Raw genomic sequence first — 21,912 nt, forward strand, 5'->3', positions numbered from 1 at the left:
CAAAAACCAAAAATTACTGCTGCTGCCTGTAGATACTGCTTAGTCATTTGTCATCCTCACCTTTAGGAGCTTGATGAAACATTGGGATTGAGTGCCACAAATTTGATGAAACACATTTTCCAGGATCCCACAGCACAGGGAAGATGCAACCTTTCCCTGCTGACACCAGGGAACCTGTTCTGGCTCAGACAGCACCCCAGCAAGGGGATAGTCACATGGGGCAGGAGGAGAAAAACCCCAGAAGCAAACCAGAAAGAACTCCAACAGCAAGGATGGAGCCAGGCTTGGCATGGGCCAAATCCCTGGGATCTTGTGGTGTGACTGTGTAACTTGCTGAGTGCCCTCAGCTCCCCTCTCCTTCTGGGAAATATAAGGGGTCCAAAAGCAGCCATGGGCAGTGTCCAAGGGAGCTGGGTCAGGAGGGGCTCATGATGACAACAGTGCTGGGTGCTGTCACCAAGTCACCTGCTGAGCCTCTCCGGTGCTGCCTGCAAAGGCTTCACAGGGCACTCCCACTGCCAGCCTTTAAAGGTCCCCTGCTCCTGTTCCTGTGCCACCTGAGGGATGGCAGGACCCCGCCCCTGAATTCTGAACACTTTGCTGAGCTCTCATTTCCAGCACAGACACACAGGTACAGCACCACTGATCCTGGGATGAGAGGACACCAGGACACTCCTGGCACAAATGGGGAGGGAGACTCATCCACGGCCCATGATGTCCTGTCTGTACTGTGGGGCTGATGTCCAGCTGAGAGGGGACAGCACTGCTGTGTCATGCCACAGAATGCTGGAGGCAGGAGCCAGGTGACAGCACCCAATGCTCACCATGGCAGAGCTCACAGTTCTGCAAACTCAAATGCTCTATTTCTGGGGATTGCTATACGAGGGCAGGGAATTGTTCTGCACATCCCTAGCAAAAGCTTCCAGACAGCCAAGGAAAAAAGAAAATACTAACAAAAACTTTCAAAAATATTTGAGAAAACCTGTGCCAAAATCTCCTTGGATATGTATCCATGACTAAGCATGAGAAGTGAATTGCTGCTGCCGTGCAGAGGGTGCTGCTTGCTGGTCATGGTCTAAAAGCACTGATGCAGCAATAAGCACAGCTTAATTGCCAAGAAGCTTCCATATTAATAGCAGAATTTTTGGTCAGAAACATGTGAAAGCCTGTAGGCTTTGGAGCAGTAAAATAGAACTGAGGCCGTATGGTGGCAGAACAAAGTCTGCTGAAGAATGTTGTATTTTCTGCCTTTGATAGGGACTTTCCAGAGCTGTCAGCTGTGCTGCAGAATTAGAAACCTGACATTGCAGCAATCAGTTTTTAGATTTCAAGCTGTTCAAATGACTTGTCTCCAGGGAGGAATATGCAGCATGCAGGAATCAATAGTGGAACAGGTAAAGATGCCAGTGTACAAGGGCAGCTGCCCCAACACCACACCGCAGCCAGCCAGGCACATCTGCCAAAAAGGAGTCCTGGGAGAGGATGACAGCAAAACTTGCTCTCTCTCTGAATCAGTACCAGAGAGGTGCTGTAGACAATTCACTACATTTGTGAGATTGCAGCTTGATTATATTTGCTTCCACCTTAGAGACAGATCTTCCACACGCCCTCAGTTCACACTATGCCAGTGCTCCAAGGCACTTGCTGCAGAGATTATAAAAGAGCCTATTTTATCATACCCTCACCTCTGAATGCATTACAAGTGACACCGCTTAATTTTAGCCAATCTGAACAGCTAATTAGATGTAAACAGATTGAAAAATTGTACACATGGGACAACTCATTTTTCAAAAGGCCACTAATCTAAACAAACCTGAGTCCATCAATTCACTTCAACATTTGTCTAAATGCATTACAGCACAGACCTGTCCTGCATTGGCCTTATGATTCATATAAGAGGCTTCCTCCTCTTTTGATGAAAATTTCAGGCACTGTACAAAAGAAGTTATTTATTTATTTATCAAGGCCCTATTATAACAAATATGAAGATGCCTCTCTGTCTGAGTCTAGTGGACGTTATGAGCCAAAGTTATTCCAGCCTGCTCTGGTACTTTCTCTCTCGCCTCTCAAACACATCACACACACCACATCAAACACAGGGAGGCTCTCTGCAGCAACAGATAAAAATCAAATTATATTTAGTCATGATCAATACTGGTTGGAATTTGAAAGCTCTTTGGGTGTGATCCTCCCCTGGGGAAATGAGAGCGAAAAGAATCCTGCACAGATCCTCCAGAGATGTCTGGAGATCCCCCTCCCCTTCAGGACTCCCTCCAAGCACCAGCTGGAATAGACCAGTGAATACACTGGGAATCAGGGAAGCAGTGCAGGACAGAGAGAAGCTCCAAGGGGCCTGCCAAAACTCAGATGAGATCAGGAGCTACTGAAGTTATTCACTACTGGCAACATAGCAAAGTGTTAGGATGCAGTGCAGTGTAGTCTGGCCTATTTTTTAATACAGACCAATTAGCAGAGCATTATGCATGAAGTTTTCCACTTGCTACTAAAGCTCACATTGCTTCCACTATGTGCAGATGTAAATGTACAGAGTCAGATGGGAGAGGGCAGAGAGAAACACACTTGTGTGGATTCAGAAATGAACAAACATATCCACATAATCAATCCCTTTCTGGACTGCTTAGCACAGCAACCTTGCTGAACAAAATAAGCCTTACTCTGCCTAATTCACGTGTAAACTAATTTATGGTGCCTAGAACTAAGAGCTGCTGAGTATCTGTTGTGATCTTCCATGTGACAGAGGCCCTGGACTTTCAATTCATCCCCATTTGAGAAGAGCAATCCAGATACCCAAGGGTCAAAACCTCAAGCACTGCAGAATCCTACATAACTTTTAATCACTTACTTCATTGTGCTATTGCCTTCATTTACAAACACACACATACTTCACTCTGAGTTTGTCTAGTTTTAATTGCCAGCCCAGCATCTCATTAGACCTTTGTCTGTCAGCATAAAGAGCCTGCTGCTCGTTTGTGTTCCCCACACTGGTACTTACTGATGGTGACCTAAGTAACCCTTTCCTTTCCCCGGACAAAGCCCAAGGCATCAAAGCTTTCAGGGCTGCTTGGCTGGGCAGCCTCGCCCTTGGCTGCACACAGCCTGCTCCCCTGCTTCTCAGGGCCTTTGGAGCTGCTCCCACCTCCTCTGGGGAAGGTGGAGGTAGTCTGACATCCTTACTCCTGCTCCAGAGCCTGATTCTTAAACACACCAGTGGCCCTTTGTCCTGCTGCGCGTGCAGAGCACTCTCACACAAGCACAGTCCCTACCAAATCTCAGCTTTCTCTGGAGCACCACTGTTTCCAGCAGTGTTTCCCCACTCACTTTCTGCTTTCTTATCTTTACTCTGTGGTTGTGGCTTTATGTCCTTAAAGGACCTGCTTTGGCACCAGAGTACCAGAGTGGGTTGTGACAGTGAACCACTCACTTCTTTGTTTCCCAGATACGACTTTTGAGAACCTGATCAGTGAGAAAAGTATGTGCCCACCTAGGCCACTGGTAAAACAAACAAATAAAGAGCACAAGGCAGATCGTTTTGCTGTCTATCTAACAATGATAAATCCACTTATAATTACATCCTGAAAGGCAGTTTTTACTCCACTAATTGCATACCACGTCAATTTTGCACAATTCTTGTTTCTTAATCAGTGTCATGTAGCAGCATGCCAAACGCTTCACTGACATCCACGTACACTGTATCAACCAAACTTGTAGCTTCATAAATAACATTTCAATTAGTTGACAGAATCTATTACATCAGCCCATATTGCTCAGCATTAATTCTCATTTATTTCTTTATTGAGCAGGTCCAGAACTGCATGTCCTGTTCTACCTCAATCAATGTCAGATTGGCAGGCCTATAAATATTTGATTCCTTTTTTCCCCCACCTTACCCTTTTTAATACCTACACATCTACATTCTCTCAGACCTTTAGAACTTTCCCATATTCTTAGGTTTATGGAAAACCAACACAGAAATTCCTCAACCAGCTCTTTACACTGCTACCTGCAAGATATTTGAGGCTGCAGGGGTAAAAAGAGCCCTGCTTTGATATCTGCTTTTTCAATGGGTTTGAATAGGCATCATTATTATCTAACTCCCACAAAGCTAGAAGAAATAATATTAACAAGTCCAAGGCATTTTAAAAAAATCACATAAAATAAAATGGAATGTTTCTGACCTCTTCTTCCCTGAGTTGTGATATTTTCAAACTGCAGTTTAGAGATCTCCCTGTTGTTCAACACTTTGGGCTTCTATTCAAGTATTCTCCTGAGCAACAAGCTATGTGCTTGTTTTAAAGTAGAAACTAAGCATGTTCTATAAAGCTATTAAAAAACCTGGGCTAAAAGACTCATGGCAACATCTTAAGAATTGGTAGGGCTCTCCTATAAAATTCTAACTCATCTGGATTTGATTATGAATTGCTCTGGATTCCTGGGCTTGCACCACACTCATGAAACTTGTCCTGTGTGTGCATCTCCATAAAGGAGGAGGCTGTCTCCAGTTTGCTAAGTGTCTAGGAAAGTGTCTAAGGAATCAGTTGTGCCCTTCCTGAAGATGAACTCCCACTGACTTCAAATACAGCAGGCAAAATTTCTGGTTTCATTTCCCAGTCTCTGAAAGGAAAGAAAACCTCTTAGACAAAAGGGAATTTAAACATCAAGGGCAGAATATATTAAATTTGCCAGATACAGACGAGATCTGAAATACAGGAGTTAGAGAAAGTGAATACATGAAGCTTTAGAGAGACTTGGCAGTTTTCATCCCATTTGTTCTTTTTAAGATCTCATGAGAGCATCTAACAAAATCCTATGTCACACCAAAACCTGCTCAAAGCAAGTGCACAGTGAATCAGCTTCTTCAGCCACTAAACCACAGAATACATAATGACAAGATGCATGGGGATCTGAAGCAGTTCTGGTCACTCCCAGACTGCCTCAGATCCCACTTGTGCAAGACATCCACATTCAGAAGAGAAATTTAAAAGTCAATGGCATTTAAGCATGTGATAAAAACAAAGCATGTGCTTGAACACATGCTCTTGTCCCATGATGGAAGGTGTTTGCAGGAAGCTTGGAAGAGCCATTTGAAAGCTTAAAAACCATTATTTTCCTCTGTGGAAGAACTCCTTGCACAGAAAAGCAAAACAGTGGGCTAGATTTGCCTCTCACTGTCATCACGGCTAATCTCTAGTGACTCCACAGTTGTCAGAAGGAAAATTAATCCAGGTTTACAGAGATGTAGCAGACAAATCTAGACCACTACATCTCTCTTTTGCTGTGTTTACAATAACAGACCAATAAATGAGTATTTGTGATTGGGCACTGCTTTTTTAATCTGTTTGCTGGAGTATCATAGGATTTGTTTGATGATTTGATGACTTAGTTATTAGTGGATTTACAGACTGCATATGATTAGCCAGCATATTTTGGATTTTTTTTTCTCTGTTTCTATGCAGAGAAGCAATTTTGACTTCTAAAGCAAAACCAGGGCATCCTCAGTATTTTTTTATGTAGGTGAACATCTTCCATTCATAGAATCCCTGTGTGGCTCTGAACTACTTTCACAAAGTGCCAAAAACCTAAAGGATTGCATAATGCAGGAAAGAGGCTATGAATGAACGTCATTCATACTTCTTGCCTACACAAGTCTGTGGATCTTCATGGCATCTCCTATTCATTTTCTTCAGTTTTGCATGAATGGCTGAAAATGGGCCACAAATCATTCACTGCCCGTCAAAACTCTTCCCTGTGGCATTCCTCAGTGCCTGCTTGATGAGACCAGGAGCACAGCAAGGACTGCTGCCCATCAATAACACAGCAAGCACAGGTAGAAAACGCAGCACTTTGCACTGGATTTTTGCATTCCAGCTTCAGAAGCAGCAAGCAAAACACAGGCAAGATCCAGGCAAGGAAATCCAAGCCCACCATTTTCCAGGGCTGGTACTTTAAAACCCTGGGGAGCTTCGAGGAGCTGTGGGGATTTGCTCAAGCATCTCAGCGCAGCAGGGTTGATCAGCTCAGTACTTAGCTTAAATGAGAGCCTAAGAGCAGTCCAAAAACTGGTATTCCTGTCATCGCCATACTTCCTAGGATTTTCCAAAATGGCTAATGCATCCTACCTAGCACAAAATGCCCCTGACAGGGGTCTAGGAGTCCAGCAGTTGTGAATGCCCAAGTGCTTCTCTTCTAGACAACAAAAACATATGGGAACTTCATCCTTTCCTAATTTTTAAAGGCCAAAAAGAGACATGAACTGCCTTTCCCTGACCTAACTCTTATATAGGTCAGTTGAGCACCAGCCCTGAACTGGAAGTCAGGTAATCATGTTAGGACAACAAAGAGCCTGGGCTAATAAACCCAGCCTTTCAAAGAGCTTATTGGTTTGGGCTCAGTGCCATGCTGAGGTTAACAAGGTAAAAACCCCTTTAACAAAGGAGACATATTTGACCAACCACAGTCAGGTCAATCATTTAAGACTGAAACATTCCCTCCAGAGGTATTTACCCAGTCGGTGCACGTTGCTGTAGTTGATTCTGTACCTTCTGATGCTGCTTTAAATTATATCTCCCAAATCAAATTAGAGTGGAAGAAGCTTTCCTATTTCCTTATTACAGTTGACAATCACACGTGGGGTCAGCAGATATTCTGAATTCACATGACAGAAGCTTGAATCACCTATTACACCAAGGAAAAGAATCTGTATCTCAAAATATGAATTCCCTTTCTTTCCAAGGTTAAACTAGAACAGTCAGAGTATTCTCCCCTATATTGAGAACATGTGTGCATGTGTGTGTTTATCAGCACTGCATTTTGTATACTGCTTCATTCAAACCAATATACACTCCAGGTTTTATGGTGTATTTTGGCTCAAGTGTGATTGCTAGGACAGTATTTACAGCAATATTCAGCGTGTTCTGCATAGCCCTGCCCATCAATCAACACTGTAATAAAGCAGAAAGGGAAATAACAGGAAAAGCAGCAGAGCTGCTGAATTCAAGTAAACCATTCAAAACTAGTATGGAGAAAATGCAAAGGCAATTCGGTCAAAGTAGCCATTTACGTGTTGTTTAAAAGAAAAAAAAAAAGGCATATATACATGCTGCACTATGGTTTACCTTAAAAAAATAACATGGGATCCAAAGTGTTAATTTTTTTCCTGCCTATTTTCTCTGGGTTAGTGTTTCAAGATGACTGCTGCTCCATATAGATTTATAATATGTATGTGTTTATTCACACATCTCTAAGTCAACAGGAAAGGCAGACCAGAATACCAAATCTATCATTAAATCTACATGTTGGCACCTACAAAAAGCTGCAAGGCTTCATTTTTTTTTTTTTTTTTTCTGGCTAAGATTGAAGAGATAAATTGAAAGAATGAACAAACAAACAAGGCATGCTCATCCTTAAAATACACACACAAAGCAAGAGAGGCAGAGAGAGGGGAAAAATAAGGTGGCTTGTAAGGTTGTTGCCTTTCAGGTTTGTCTAACAGATCAGGAGTAAGTTTAAGAGCAGTATCATCTCTGATTCTTTCTGGATGTCACATGGGCTTGCTGACAAACACTGGGGCTCAAAATCCCCAGCACTGTGCTGGCTCTGTAGCAACATGTGCTATTCTCAATTCAGACACTGGAACATGATGCAGCTTCTAGCATTTGCCCAACTTAAATACCCAGCTCTGCTTCAGAGTTTTTATTCTCTCCCCTACTGTGAAGAACTGCTTCACAGTGTCAGGGTGCTCCACCCTGGAGTCCTAATCTTAGAATTAGCACCTTTAGATGCTACTGTAAAATAAATGGTGATGATGATATTGGTGAATTATCACTCGTTTGGTTGGTTTATTTTAATTTTGCTTTAGTCTAGATCATAAAGAATTAACATAAAAATCAAGCTAGGATAAGATCTGTGTACCCAAGGCCCCATAGAATTCCCACTGAAGTCATTAGGACTTGAATGGAAATTAAAGAAGGCTCTGAAACAAATTCAAGGTAGGTGTTTAAGCACTGCCCTGCCGGGGGTCACAGCAACACCCAGGGTGACAGTCACCTTCAGTGAATCCACCAGACTGTGAATGAAAGCCAATCAACAGAGCTGGGAGTGCAGACAATGCAGGCAGGGCAAAGGAGTGCTCAGCGTGAAAATGAAACCGAGGAGAGATGTTCTTAGCCCATTAAGAGCTATAATGAAATACTGCATCTTGAGTTTGTTGCTGTTAGAAGGAAGCCAGGAAACGAGCAAGAATTCATTATAAAGCTGCTCAAGACCAAAACATGAATCATTGGGTTCTAAAAAAACCCAGTTGTCTAGAGAACGGCATAGATGAAAATGAATGGAATCTCTTTAAATTACTCTCTGTATAAAGTCTTTCACATTCATCCTTTCTGGCTTTCTGATTAGTATCTTTCTGGGATGTGGGTTTTTAAATAATTCCACACCACACTCCCAGCTTCTGCAATCAAAACACTGAAATGGCTCTTGATTCTGCATTTTTCATCTTCATTTACAGGGAAAAATGTCTTCTGCAGTAAGAAATTTGAACACCTACTGTCCTACCCATCTACTGGATATTCCCAAAAGTGTATGCTGAAGGCTCAGTCACCAAATGAGATAAAGATTCCCTCATCACTTTACAAATAAGGGGAGTTTTCTATGTTATTGCTGCATAAAGGAGGATTAAATCACCTGTGGAAAGCCCTCAAGATCATTAAAGTGCTGAAAAGCTGAGACCCCTCTGATCTCAGCATCCATGACAAGAAAGCAAAAAACCCAAATCCTACATAGTAAATTGAGAAGACTTCCCTGCAAACCCAGATGGGAACACCTGAAAGGAAAATATGGCACCAAAACACAGCCTCTGGCTGTTCTGTTCATGCTGTGACCAGTTTCCTGAGAAAAGGAGGCTTGTATGGCCACATGGTGTGCTTATCTACATCTGTCCTCCCACCAGCCCCTTTCCAGCTATTTCTGAGCCCTCTAGCAATTACATTTTCCATGCGACAACTCCACGGAAGGAGCAGCAGTACTGGGAACTGGACTGCTGTCAGTCATGGGGGAAACCACCTCAAAGCTGGACCCTTGCCATGTTCTAAAAACCAGAACAACACAACTTGAGTTAATTTCTTACTAGATGTGTACCCCACCAGACCAAAGAAATCCAACCATGAGATACAAGTCTGTTGAAAATGTTGTTCCCTTATCTCACAGCTGGCTGGCTGGGGCCACCCCTATGGCAGGACTTTGGCCAAAAAAGATGCTGCACTGATTATTCTGTTAACCAAGACTGCTTGGAGAAGCATAAGAAAGAAAGAAAAAAATTAAGAAAAATCAGAAACCACATAGGATTGTCTAAGACCTTGGGTTTCTCATAGGAACACATCCCACTCATGACTGCTGGAGTGGATTTTACAAGACTTACTGTGATGACATCCAAAATTTATTACAGCTTTTACAACAAGACCATGTCTAGTAAAGAGTGATGTAGTGACAACATTTACTTGTCTGGATTTAGCTTCTTTGGGCACATAAATATACTTTTGTACTTCAAGAAAAGCCATAGCTGCCTACTAAATCTTGAATAATACAAGGCAGCTTTGTAGACCTTTAAACACATGCACCAACTTGGTTCTGTCTCCTTCCTAAATCTGCTTCCTTACTATCTGCACAGTCAGTCCCAAGGCCCTGCTCTGCTCATTGTCTGTCAACCCGAGCTTCTAAAATGAAAGGCTTTGGAAATCATGCCTTTAAACTCCTATGCTTTCCGAGAATGGAATTCATTACTTTCAGAAAGTGGCCAAGTTTGTTTTCCCATCTCCTAATTACAAAACAAACTGAAAACTTTATCTGTCTTCCTTAGTACATGCATGATGAATTTAGTGCAACTTCATTTGAAAACCAATTTATTGACCATAGGTGTGAAAACCCTATTGTACATATAAATCAAATAGTAGATTTCTACTAAGCACTGAACAAGGTATTTTTCTGGTGCAATGGTTTAAAAAGACAATCTAAAATAACCTTAGAGCAAAATAGGAATAGCTGGAAAAAATGGTATTTCATGTTGTAGTTTTTGGGGAGCCAGATTTGAAGCATCTTGAAGCACCCTGAGTTCCAGAAAGCAGCCTGAGTGTGATGTCAGAAAACCAGGCCCCTTGAAGTGCCTCATGCTCATGTTGTTGGTAAAAATAATACCTTCCATACACACTGCATTCACTGATATCCTGGTTACCAAAATCAAACAAGCACCAGGGGATGCTTTGCCAAGTAACGTGATTGTAGTTGAAAAGCCTGAATCCAGACAGGAGTAGCCATAAAACCGGGTCTGAGCCCAACCCTGCTGTCCGTGTCACACCAAAAGCTGGCTCAGCTCCTGGTGGCTGCCCCAGCAGCCTCCCAGCCTGATGCTGGCCTTGCCCTTCCCTGCCAGGGGGCTCCTGTCCTGGAGCTTACTCAGGGAGCTGGGGCAGAAATGAGGGGAACTCTCTGGGACAACCTCCCCAAGCTACCCAGACTAGCCCTGGCCCCCAGAGAAGCCTGACCTACCAACTCCAAAAGTCACACTCCCTACCCCAGGGCAAGGCACTACCCAGACCCAACACTTATACTTCCAAGAAGGACTGATGTCAGACAAGCAAATCCATCATGACTGCACCAAGAAATGAAAAAAAAAAAAAACAACAACCAAACAAAAACCAATAAAATAAGTCCCTACTTAAACGCTAGTTTGCCTACATTTTACAGTATCCCCTATATGCCACAAAGGGCTCAGGCTATTTCCACGTTCGGTTTTGTTGTTGCTGTTCTTATAAAAACACATTGTTCTTTCCCTGTGACATTTCTTCATACCTTTGAAAGAATGCTCTCTGCTACCACAAAATGTTTGGCTTGAATCCTCCAGTGAGGAGGAGCCAAGGGTTTGGCTCATGTTTTAAAAACAAAAGAAATATTACCCTAAACATAAAACAAATGAGTGCAACTGTAACAGTAGATGGAGATAGAGCTCCTAGCACAACCTATGAATAATTCCAAGTCCTATTAGAAGTAACACAGCTTTCTGAATTTCCCTAGAAAACAGCATGTCATGATTAGGTTCCAGCTCGACTGAAATGCAAAATACCACTTTTTTCAAAGACAGAGCTGAACAAAAGACAGTATGTAGCGCAACAACTTAGATTGCAAAGTATATCCACTTACAATCTGAAATTGTGGAAGACAATATGTGCACACATAAGGACAGAGATATTAAAAGATGGCTCTTACCTCCATCCCCAGATCCTGAGCCAGCATCTGAGAAAAGAACAGAAAGGAATTTATATTCATGTGCCCCAGTATGTGCTGGGAGCATGCAAAGCAAGGCTTCAGTGAAGTGTACTACAGTGCACCTCGCCTTTGATGGCATCCCTGGGTAAATTATTGAGATCTAATCTGAATGTAATTCACTCAAGCCATCTTTCTTGTGTCTCTATTTTTTTTTTCTTTAAAGTCTCTCTATCAGATGAAAAGAACATAAGCTACAGAATGCTGCAATGCCCTTAGAAGTCTCTACCTCGTTTTGTTGCACTTAGAACAGTAAATCTTTGTTCCCAACAGTAGTACAAAGTTACTCCAGTTGGTCACTACTAAATCCTCACCAAGGAGAAATTTTAAAACCCATTTGAAATTCGTATCATTATCTTTAGGAAACATGACATCTCATCAAATTATAACTAGTTGCAATAAACCATTATATTACTATTATTCAAAGTCTTCAGGTAAATTATTAAAATGTCATTTTTCTCAAGGTTGTTGCTGAGTTTCAAAACTGAGTGCTTTCTTTTTCCTCTGCTCGACATTTTATTGGCTGGAATGATGAGAGTCACAAATTTAGAAAGTGCAACATCACAAAATTGCCAAGCCCAGAGCTACAGTAAGAAACTTTCTAAGCAAGGCAAAGCATGGAAATGCACACACACAGGGCTACAAAAATAATGCTTAAGAGGAGTTTCTTCTGCAGGGAAGGGAGGGAGGCTGCCATCCTATCCTCCCCCTTAGTGGAACAATTATGCATTTATCAGCATCAAGATTAATAGAAAGAGTTTGGAAATGCTGCTTTTGGATGAAAATACCCTGTGAACTGTTAGATCTCATTTACTGACAGCGAGGTCTGGTGGATCTGAACTTGCACATGCCATCCCTGCTCAAAACTAAGAAAGAAAAGGAAAATCTTTGCTAAATAATTGATTGCAAGAATTGCTTCAAATGGTAGATTTATTCAGCAAGGCTGCAAAGGACAGCTGCAAAAGGTGGCTGAAAAAGGGAACAGAAATAACAGTGTTTTCCCAGCGACCACATCCTGAATTCTCCTGATCTGATCCTTTGTCCTGATGCTCTTTCCCAAATGAGCTACTGAGGATAGAGGGAAGAAAGGGCATTACAGTGCCCTCATGGCTCTGGGAAGCTTTGCTTTTCCAGGTGTGCCAGATCTCCCCAGCACAGAAAAAGAACGAGCAGCTGCCTGCCACAGTGAGCTACCACAGTACCTGGCTCTCTGCAGAAAAGGGTCTTGTGTTCCTCCTCCTGCCCTACCCTTCAGGCCCAGATCCCTGCCAGGCAGGCCCAGAAGGGCTGCTCACTGACACTTCTCCCAGAAGCCCAGGTCTCTGCTGGGGCTTCTTCAGCATCCTCTCTCTCTGCCCCATCCCACAGGGAAATCCTAAAGAAAATGGCTGTTCCCTCCTCCACTGAGCTCCTCCATGGGAAAAGCAAAAAGAGACCAAAGATCTTGAGGAAGACTTGAGGAAAATATCTTTATTTTCCTTCTCTGTTTCTGAAATCCACACTGTGTTTCAAAGAGAATTCTGCCAACACAGTCATTGCCAGCAGGCAAATAAGTTTCAGAAAAGTTGTAGCAATGTGCTGAAATTATCCCTTTCATCAAAAAGTTTGAACCAAAAAGACCAGTTGCTGTGCTGAGAGAATTTACTAAGTTGAACAAATCCTACACCACAGTAGGTTTTGTCAGCCTGAGCTCCATTTAATACCAATTTATGGACAAAAAAATTGCAGCATATGTTTTTTTCTTCTTGAAAATTGTCAGGTAACAGCTTCAGAGAAGAACAACATTTCCAGAGAAAGGAGTTTATTTTCTCTCAGGTGTATGAAACATGAAATTACAGCACTGAAAAAAGTTTGTCTAATGTACTTTTTATTGACTCCTCCATCCTCAGCCAAGAAAAAAAATTCTGCTTTAAGTTTAAAGAACTCTCTCAAGAACAAAGGCTTACTCCTGCTCTTTTCAAGTTAACTTCACTGCCCACCTCTAACAGATACCGAGCACAAAAGAAAAACATCAAGAACTCCTGCACAGAAGCAACTGGGTTTTCCTGACAGATTTTGCTCATTCACCTTTCTAGCTGTTTTCATACAAGCTGAGATATAAACAGCTCACAAGGCTCAGAGTTGAGCAAAGCTGTCTCACACGCCAGTCAGTTTTCTCAAATCCAAAACAAAACACCTGTGGCACAGACCTGTTCATTAGGTGTGCTTTGGACTAAATCTTCAGCTGGTATAAATTGGCAGGACTCATTACAACCAGTGGTCTGTTGAATCGTACCAGCTGGGGATCTGGCCCTACAAGGATAAGGAAAAACCTAAGAAACTGGATTGCAGGCAATAATGCTCCAGTTCTCTCTCTCCAGATTATGGAGAGGTTTGTGGTAATCCAGATGCCCATTTATCAGACATCTGCTCACTTAATCTGCTACCAGTTCTCTTGTCCTAACAGCTCAGAAGTGTAGGCAGGGCACAGGATGATCAGGAGCACAAGACACAAATTAAAAAAACAAATCTACTCCTGTTCTGAACTCTTCCAAACAGTGCCAGGGGTACCGTGTATCAGGGACTGTGAGCCTATAGTAATGTACTTAAAAGCAAAGCGACTTCTCATGCTCCCCAAAAATTAACCAGTAATGAATTCAAAACAAGAATTCAAATGGTTTTTGTCATCCCCAGGCCATTTTCCTGGGAGGGCGTGGCAGGGTTGGCAGGTAACCTGGAGTGAAAAATCACCTACTATGTGAACAGGTGAGCTCTAGAGTAATCTAAAAATGGGTAATAATATATCTAAATCTAAATATTAGATCTATACCTACCAGTGGCACAGGATCCCTCGGACACCAGCAGGATTTCACTCTGCTGCTTGCAGGCAGCCTGTTTCAAGTAGCATTCGTTCTGGTAGGTGTCACCATTGGAGCCACACACGGGCACGTAGTCATTGTTGCACTGATGGGAAGGGACAGAGAGCAGCAGCGTTAGTCACACGAGCACAGGGGCACAGCACCCATTGGGGTGACCCCACACACCCCCTGCTCCCTGCCAGAATTAAAATCCTGAGAAAACCACAGAGAGGGAGACACTGACAAACCTCTCTTGCCTTTACAGCTACCAGGGGAGAGGGAGGGGTATTTTCAAAAAGAAAAATCAGATTTGAAGAGATTAGGAGAAAGGTAATCTGAACGGGCAAAGTGTTCACTAAGTGCCCCAGAGAGATCTCCAACTGCCAGCAGGAGCAGAGGGCATTCCCAGGGAAGGAATAGGGCAAGGCAAATGAGTCCTCACATCTGCAATCACAGCTCCTGTGCTTCCATTGGATGGCTCCAGACAAACAGTAATGAACAGGCTCCCTCTTCCCCTCCTCCTGCACGCACACCCCCACAGTGCTACCGGGGTCTGCACACACACAAGTGTGTGTGTTCAAGTACTGACTGCCAGAGGGAAATTATTTATGAGACACCAACGATTAAAGTCCATCCCTCTTTTTGCACAGACATTCCTGTTCCTGGCACGCTGCAGCTGGGATGCTCCACAGAGGTCCAAGCTCTCCCCATGGTGGCCAGTGGGCAGGAGCAGCAGCACTGCAGCGAGCCCAGCCAGTGCAGAAGTTTCTCACACCACGCACCCCTGCTTTGGCTCAAACTCCTGCTGAGCTCTGCCTGATTTCCTCTCCCACTGGAAGACAGTTTTTCCCCTTCTCGTTCATTTAAAAAAGATAATCATTTCATTTTAGACTGAAAATTGGGCAACCTACGGGGTGCAGTTATCACAAGATAATCACGCTTGGAGGCTTAGAAATACTTGGATGTGCCCAGTACATGGCAATTATACCAGGGATATGATTATCTCGTGATTACCCTACTCCTAGTATGCCTCATTGTTTAATTAGAACAAATGGAATGATCACAATTATTATTTACAAATGCTCACCTCTGCCTAAATCCAAGTAAAAACTTAGAAGAAATCATACATTGTCTTTAGCTGTATCATGCCATTATGCATCTGAGGTGTGTTTGCTGGGCACAATGTAACAGAACTGAAATATCAGAGATATTAACATCAAAAATGCTTTAAACTGAGTGACTACAGAAGTGATTAACACAAACAATTGCATAGATTGCATTAATTGCAGGCCTCCACACAGAGCAGCTGCCAAGAAATTATTCATAGTTGGTCAGAGTGACATTTGGATTGGGCCAAAACAAATGACATTTTCCTTTTGCATTGTATTCTCTTCAATCTACTCAAGATGTTGCCCCCCCTCCCCCAGCACCCTCTTCCAGCGGCACGAGGAAGAAAAACAGCAGCCACAACAGTAGAAATCCTCTCCTCCTGCTCCTCACGAAGGGTTCCTCCATGCAGAGATTTTAAACTGTTGATTAAAAATGCTTCTAGGCTATTTTCACCATTATGTTCCAAATCTGAGCAATGTTTCAAGCATAAAATGCCAACTTCATCCAGAAGCTTAACAGCAATTGCTAGAGGCTGATCTGGAATACATAACCATGACAATTAACACAATCGTGCATATTTTTCAAAGAATGAAGCATCAAATCATGCTTGCTTTAGGTGTAATATCTGCTTGTCACCCAAGGATTTGTGAGGAATTTGGCCTGGAGTATCTCAACAGGCTTTCTTACATGTAGAAACAAGGTTGGAGTCTTTGCCCAAGAAACACAGAGGCAACTTTTCTGCCCGAGAAATGCTAAGGCAACTCCTCTGCTGCTTGTGCCCAGAGCAAGGGACGATCTTTGACACGGACTCAGCTGCAGATCTGAAAGGCCAGACAGCCCCACATAAATGGTGAGATCCCAATCCACACAGAGGAGTGCTGTGAGCTAGGCTGGAACTTCTTACAAAAGTTGGCCAACTTTAAAATGCATTTGAGAGACACCAGGATCCCAGGAAGTCTTAGTCCACTATACCCACCAGCACCTTTGGAAACTAGGATTCAGATGGAAAGGGCAGGAGCCATAAGGAGCAAAGGGAAGGATATCTTCCATATGGATCCTGCCTTGGCTTTGAGCTGGAAACTGTAGTGGAAGTTACCCAGGAAAGAAAACAAGACCACCAACGAGAGGGTTGTGATGTTGGTCACCTAGTGGCTCCTAACCACTAGAGCTAGACTGTTGTGTTTGCCCATGCTGAATCCTGTACTCACAGCTCATCACGATCACAAAATACCTCCTGCTAGTGCTGGAGAATATCAGGTGTTGAATGTCAGTCTAGTGACATATTTTTGTCACTGGTTTAGGGCTCACTAGACCAGGCCCTATATGTAGGAATGATTCTTCATCCCCAAGTAAGGACTGAGCAAGCCCTCAGGGAAATCCGTGTTAAAACTCCCACTAAACCCAGCAGCACAGTGCCACACTGCCCACTTCTCTCTTACACATGCCAGTTTTTAACATACAGCTGTAGAGCAGGGAAATGGACTCATGCAATTCCATCAAGTGTCAGTCAAAGGCTGCTTTCCTCAGCACCTGCAGCCTTGAGTGCCCCTTGTCACAGCCAGGGACAAACGATCTTTGGGAGCCTTTGGATCACGGCTGTGCACTGAAAGCAGGTGGTTGCTTTCCTAAAGATAATTGTAACCTGTATAACTCCTCCTCCTGGTAACACTGTTAAAAGCTTGACCTCCTCCTTTCATGGATCAACTACTCCCAAAATGCCACCTACATCTTGAACCAAGCAGCACAAAAATATATTCTGGAAATATAACTAAGCTGGAGGTTGGACAGGCGATGCCCAGCAGGTCATCAGGACAGGTGATGTTGCAGCTCCACAAACACTGAGGCACATGGAAGACTTGACATGCATGAAAATGGGACTCCTTCCTCCCATAAAAACCAGTGACTATCCACTGGCTTGGTGACTCAAGAGGAAAAACACTGATGGAAATACCTGGTATATTTTTTGATACGTTCATGAAATGTCAGAGGGAAGAGCCCATCTGGCAGACCTATGGCTTTGGGCAAGCAGGTACAGACCCCAGCAAGCCATGTCTCCAACCACTTGCCTGCTGGCACAGCTCTACACACCTTCTGTTGGACCCACTGTGTCTGAGGGAAGGAAGGGCTGGTGGTTTCCCACATGCTCAGCCCTCCTGCAGGAGCCACACTGTCCCAGAGCCTTCCCTCCCTGCCAGCCCCAAAGTCTGGGCTTGTCCTGCACAGGGGACATCTGCATCTCCTGATCAGAGTGGCACATGGTGTTTTTCAATAAAATACATGTCTCACTGAGAGCTGTCACAGTAGGCTGTGACAGGAGAAGCAGCCTATACGAGCCTCTCCCTCAGCACATGCCCGCTGGCTCTCCAGGGCTGGAAGTCTAACTTGGGTGCTCCAGAGCAGTCTGATCATATTCATCCTTTCAAATATAAATAAATTCATTTTAACTCCACTTGGGCAGACATGAAGCATCTGTAATTCTGGTTTGAACAAACCCAAACGAAGACTGCAGAAGCCCTGCTCTCCAATTCCATGTTCTCAGCCCCTCAAAACACAGGCTGGTCAGCCCAGAACTTTTCATCAGTAGTGAGGCAAAATGAGCTCTCTATCCTTGTCTATTCTCTCAAATTTCTGAAGAAGACACGAAAGACACACAGTTATAGTGATGAGCAGTCTGCTGTTGATTTGCTCACTATCACCACAAAGAGCTGTCACTGAAATAGGAGTCCTGAATCCTGATGGGGGTCCCCGTTACTCGTGACATAAGTTACCTGGCCAGCTCTGCCTCACTTAGCCAGTCTCACACACCACACTAGAAATTAATTTTCTACTCCAGTGGCATATCTTTTTGGCTTGTCACAGTGTCCACTGATGTTACAAGAGCACTAACATCCCCCCAAGCTCTGCCTGTATCAAAGGGCTCGCGTTTGACTACAGAAGCCCCCGGCACCACAGCGCCCTTGGCAGCGCTGGCACAGCATCAGCCACAGGTAATTTGCCCTCCAAGGTCACAGTCAGCCCTGCGGCTCCACAGAGGGCACACAGCAAGACAAAGAGCTCTGAGTGTTTACAGGGCCTGATCCAAAGGCCACTGAAACCAAAGATTGCTGTTGATTTCAACCCATTTCCTAGTGATCGGGGCCCACAATTGCCCACCTCATTATTTTGATCTTATTTACATATTCATATACCAATTGACTGATTTCCTTAAATCTGTTTCAACTGCCCCCTACAGAACAGCTAAACTCAGCATACTTAGACTGTTCACCTCTCAAAGTGAGGACCACACAGCCTGGGGAGGTTTACCTAGCTCCATTTACCCCAAATCACCAGGCATTAGTACCCAGCCTTGGGAAAACAGCGCTCCCAATGCCTTCTTCCCTGCCCATGGCAACATCTGAATTTGCACCCTCCAGGCTATGAGTTCAAACAGGGACCAAAGACAAGCAAACAGGGACCAAAGACAAGACCCAAGCACTCTCAGTGGCTGCTCTAAGTTCTCGAGACTCACACTCACGGCACAACATCTGCCCTGGCTTACCACCAGGCAATGGATCGAGTCACAGAGGTTTCACTGCTTTACAGATTTTTCTTAGAAAGATAAAACACACCAGACCATAACCCTTGTATCGCTGCATATGCTGAGCCAAGGCAAATGCTCAAAACAGCATTCTCACGCTGAATTTTTGATTGCATACAAACTCCAAATGGAATAAAAGACTCCCACAGTCAATATGAATTCCCTTCCAACATGGGAAACACAAGCACTTAAGAATTACTGTCTTGCTCTCATTAGAGAAAATTCCTTCCTTGTTTAAAATGAAGGAACTTCTCACTTGGGTTTTATCTCCGAAGGCACGTTTGTCTCTAGAAATATAAACAATACTTGCAATGCTTTAATGTGAATGGTCTATCAAAGCTCAATATTAACACAGTCATTACAGGTGTGCCCAGACTTGAGCTGTTTGCTATTTGGCCTGCTCTACTATAAACACTCAAATCGGCATTGTAAGTTTCACAACTTCACCAATCCACATTAAAATGCAGAAAAACATTGGGGCATAAACACACATACAACCTTGTGCTGGTACATGCTTTAAACTCCTTCAATTTGTGCAGTTTCTATTCAGGTCATTATTTAAAGACCAGCTGTTCTGCGAGTTAGCTAAAACATTAAATGGAATCCTTCATAATGAAATCATCTGACTTTGAGAAGGGCTGAGGTTTAGATGTAGCTGAGAGAGGAAGAGAGAAGAAATAGAAGGAAAACCCCTTACTACTCAGTAATAGCTCTCCTAAAACTATATAAAACCTAAAGGAAGTTCATCATTTTGGAACAGAGGGATTGCTCCTTAATCTGATCAGCTGGGCAGATAAACAGGCAGAAGCATTGTCACTATGCAGCTCTTCCTGAAAATATTGCATAAGCACATTACAGATCCATTTCTTTAACTAGATCAGAACTCCGAATACAATAAGCCATGATCTGTATCAGAAATGAATTTAGAAAGGACTCTAAATCCTTGTTAAAAGGGCAGGGAAGAAAAATCAGAAATGCACAACCTGGAACTGCAGACCTGAAGGGACATTTAAAGCCACAGCATCTGCATTCTCCCAGAGAAACTTATGTCTTCTTGACACCAGTTGGTTCTCCTGCCAGCTTTTATACACACTGCCAGGTTTTCCCTCTAACTTCTCTGCACACAGAGAAATAAATTGCCAAGTGATAGGTTATAAAGGCAGATCCTTGATTTGTATTCTCATTAGTGAATTAGAGAACGAAATATCAATCTTCTTACCTTGAACTGACAGACACAAGTCACACTGTCTCCAATCCTTAAACACTCCCCATCAAATTTACAGGTATTGGTGTCGCAGAGAAAGAGATCATTTTCTCTGTCATCGTAACCTCAAATGTAAAGAGAGGAAAAATAAAAGTCAGCTTTGGTCTAGCAAGAGGAACAGTACGGGATGATTGCATTTTAATGCACGCAGTACAATAACCTTGTTGATGAAATTGATAGAGTCCAGATTTCCTTTTGTCCTTCCCTGTCCTCAGCTTTTCACTTTTCCTCTTGTTTCTCTCTCGGTGTTTCTCTCAGTCCTTATTCCCCACTACCTCACACACTTTTTTTTCCATTTCACGGACACGGTTTCCTCAAAAGTCACCCGGTAATTATGCTATTTCATGGCTCTGGGTTGGAAATGTCATCAACTTATCCCCATCCGATCACAAATCTGTTGGACAAAAGTCCAAATCTGAATTTCTCCAGCCCATGACACAACAAAGCCCCCAATAATAAAGACAAACAGGCTGTGTGTTTTCTGTGATGGTCTGCCTGATCCCAATGAAGATTGATGACCTCTAAGTTAACAGGAGAAGTGCCAGGTTCCCCACGAGCCGCTGAGTGAACCGAGCTCTTTGCCTTGATATTCTCCAGGAAAAACCAACAGATCTGACTGAACATTCAGTTCACGAATACAAGCATGAATTTCAGATTTCGCTAGCTGACTTCCCACTCCAACAGCGAGTGGCAAGATACTAAACAAAACAGCTATATCAGACTCCAAACCCATTAAGATCTGAATCCATTGATTTTTAAAAAAAAAAAAAAAATCCGAGTGCTCTTAACCGTATCGCTACATGTTTAAGACGAAGAGCTCACAGCGCAAATTCCCTCCGATCTAACACGTCATGTGCGATCCACGCAGTACCCCAAATAACGCTCTTTCCCTTAGAAGGCTACCACGGGCTAATTCCCGAATTATTTTACGTATCGGAGAAGCACCGGCTGCTGACCTGCATAGGAAACCCGTTACAGAGGTCAGCCCGACTTTAAGACGCGGGCAGCGGGTTCCCGGTGTCGCGACGCCGATACCGCGATCTGCTCTCCGTTCGGTGCGCACGGGAGCAGCCGCCCGCAGGATGCGCACACGCGGCCCCGTCTCCCGCAGCCGCACGCCAAGTGCCCCGTTCCAGCGCACAGCCGCGCTCAGCGGGGCCGGGGCTCTCTCTCTGCCCGGGGAGCCTCCCGCACCGGCGGAGGGCGCGGCTGCCGCGCCCGGCACCGCGGAGCAGGGGGCAAGCGGGGCCCCGGGAGCTGCGGTGGCACCGGGAACGGCCGCGAGCTCCGACGCTCGGGACTTTCAGCCTTCGCTATTCCCGTGCATCCAACGGGACGCGGCATCACACTCTGAAGTTGCCTCCCCCGGGCTCATCCGCGCAACTCCGAGCGCCCGGCGGGGCACGGCGGGGCCGGACGCGGGGTGCTCCGGTGCTTACCGGAGCAGTTCCAGCCGGTGGGCGTCTGACAGTCGCTTAAGGAGGTAGGGAAGGCCGCCAGCTTGTCGGGGCGGGCGAGGACGAGCAGCACGGCGGGCAGCAGCAGCCAGCAGCAGCAGTCGCAGAGCGTCCAGCCGCCGCCGCCGCACTGCCGGGGCGGGGAGGGCTCCCAGGGCACCATGACTTCCTAACTCAACTCTCCGGCAGCGGCGTGCCCCCCGGGCGGCGCGGCGGGCGGCAGGGACGGACGGCGGGGCCGCTGAGCATCCCGGGGCCCCGGCCGGCGGCGACAGCGGGTCAGCGAGCGGCGGCCGGGCGCTACGCTGGGGCGAGCGGCGGAGCCCGGCGGGGCGG

At 44.6% G+C, this 21,912-nt stretch overlaps 1 protein-coding gene across 1 annotated transcript in view; it reads right to left on the minus strand.

The window, feature by feature from the left end:
* Positions 1 to 21,912, minus strand: part of TMEFF2 (transmembrane protein with EGF like and two follistatin like domains 2) — a 124,330-nt gene extending 102,418 nt beyond the window's left edge. Inside the window, exons 1-4 of the mRNA XM_041487572.1 lie at positions 21,559 to 21,912; positions 20,075 to 20,184; positions 14,145 to 14,274; positions 11,275 to 11,301 (exon numbers count right to left, since the gene is read on the minus strand). Coding sequence (XP_041343506.1) covers positions 11,275 to 11,301; positions 14,145 to 14,274; positions 20,075 to 20,184; positions 21,559 to 21,739 — 448 coding nt within the window. The 5' untranslated portion in view covers positions 21,740 to 21,912. The remainder of the gene's footprint in view (positions 1 to 11,274; positions 11,302 to 14,144; positions 14,275 to 20,074; positions 20,185 to 21,558) is intronic.

This window comes from Pyrgilauda ruficollis, unplaced genomic scaffold (assembly GCF_017590135.1).
Source record: "Pyrgilauda ruficollis isolate IOZ18807 unplaced genomic scaffold, ASM1759013v1 scaffold81, whole genome shotgun sequence".
Classification (NCBI taxonomy): Eukaryota; Metazoa; Chordata; class Aves; order Passeriformes; family Passeridae; genus Pyrgilauda; species Pyrgilauda ruficollis.